This window comes from Tupaia chinensis, unplaced genomic scaffold, assembly GCF_000334495.1.
Source record: "Tupaia chinensis unplaced genomic scaffold, TupChi_1.0 Scaffold143673_1, whole genome shotgun sequence".
Lineage (NCBI taxonomy): Eukaryota > Metazoa > Chordata > Mammalia > Scandentia > Tupaiidae > Tupaia > Tupaia belangeri.
In genome coordinates, this window is record NW_006203521.1 from 130,697 (window position 1) to 131,568 (window position 872).

At 32.2% G+C, this 872-nt stretch overlaps 1 protein-coding gene across 3 annotated transcripts in view; it reads right to left on the bottom strand.

Annotated features, from left to right (window-relative positions):
• FBXO11 (F-box protein 11) overlaps positions 1 to 872 on the bottom strand; it is a 44,135-nt gene that overhangs the window by 39,040 nt on the left and 4,223 nt on the right. For all 3 annotated transcript variants that reach the window (XM_014582610.2, XM_014582609.2, XM_006164688.3), the window contains exon 5: positions 489 to 618. In XM_014582610.2, coding sequence (XP_014438096.1) covers positions 489 to 618 — 130 coding nt within the window. The remainder of the gene's footprint in view (positions 1 to 488; positions 619 to 872) is intronic.

Consider the following 872-nt stretch of genomic DNA (forward strand, 5'->3'; position numbering starts at 1 on the left):
TCTTCAATTATTATTATTATTATTTTACTTTTTATTTAACTTTTTTTTAGTTTTTGCTTTTGGGTGTGTGCACTTGCCACAGAGAGATGAGAGATAAAGTGAGAAAGCACTCCCGGGGGGATGGCCACGCAGTAATTCCTACTCCTCTAGTCTCCTCTTGAGTTTTTGGGCATGCATGCACACTTGTCTGGCATGATTTGCAAGCCACTGTGTTCAAGCTTGAACTGTGGAATTGGCTATGTGGGATCTACTGCCTTAACCTCCATGAGACCTGCTGGACCCATGCTCTCAGATTACTGATGCTTACCACCACTGAATAAATTATTAATAATTACATCAGTAGTGAAAGTTAATTGTTGAATATTTTATTGGCTGATAAATGTTCACTGGCTCACCTTTAAAATCTTATGGAGTTTAAATTTATTTTTTTAAAAAGAGACATTTATTTACATATATATAAATCAATATTTTATATTTATATTTCATACCAACTGCTGGAAACTCTCTTTCCAAGGATTTGGATGTTCGTATTCTTCTGGATTAATCTGATAGAATTTACCAGGTTCAGGATGCATCATAGGGCGAGTATATTCAAATACTTCCATGTATAATCGTTTCCTGAAAGGAGGAAAGAATTAAAAGATTCTTTTATAAAATGTCCTACCAATTAATAAGATTGTATTTGACTAAAACAATGCAATTGCATATAAAAATGAGTCGATCTGAAGGAATAGTGTCAGTCTCTTCAAAAATGTTCACTCAGGAGAGAAAGAAAACTATCTCTACCATGAAAACTTTATACAATTATTATTATTTTAAATAGTCATTTTATTTAACATAAATTATTATTATTTTAAAATCTGACCAGAGAG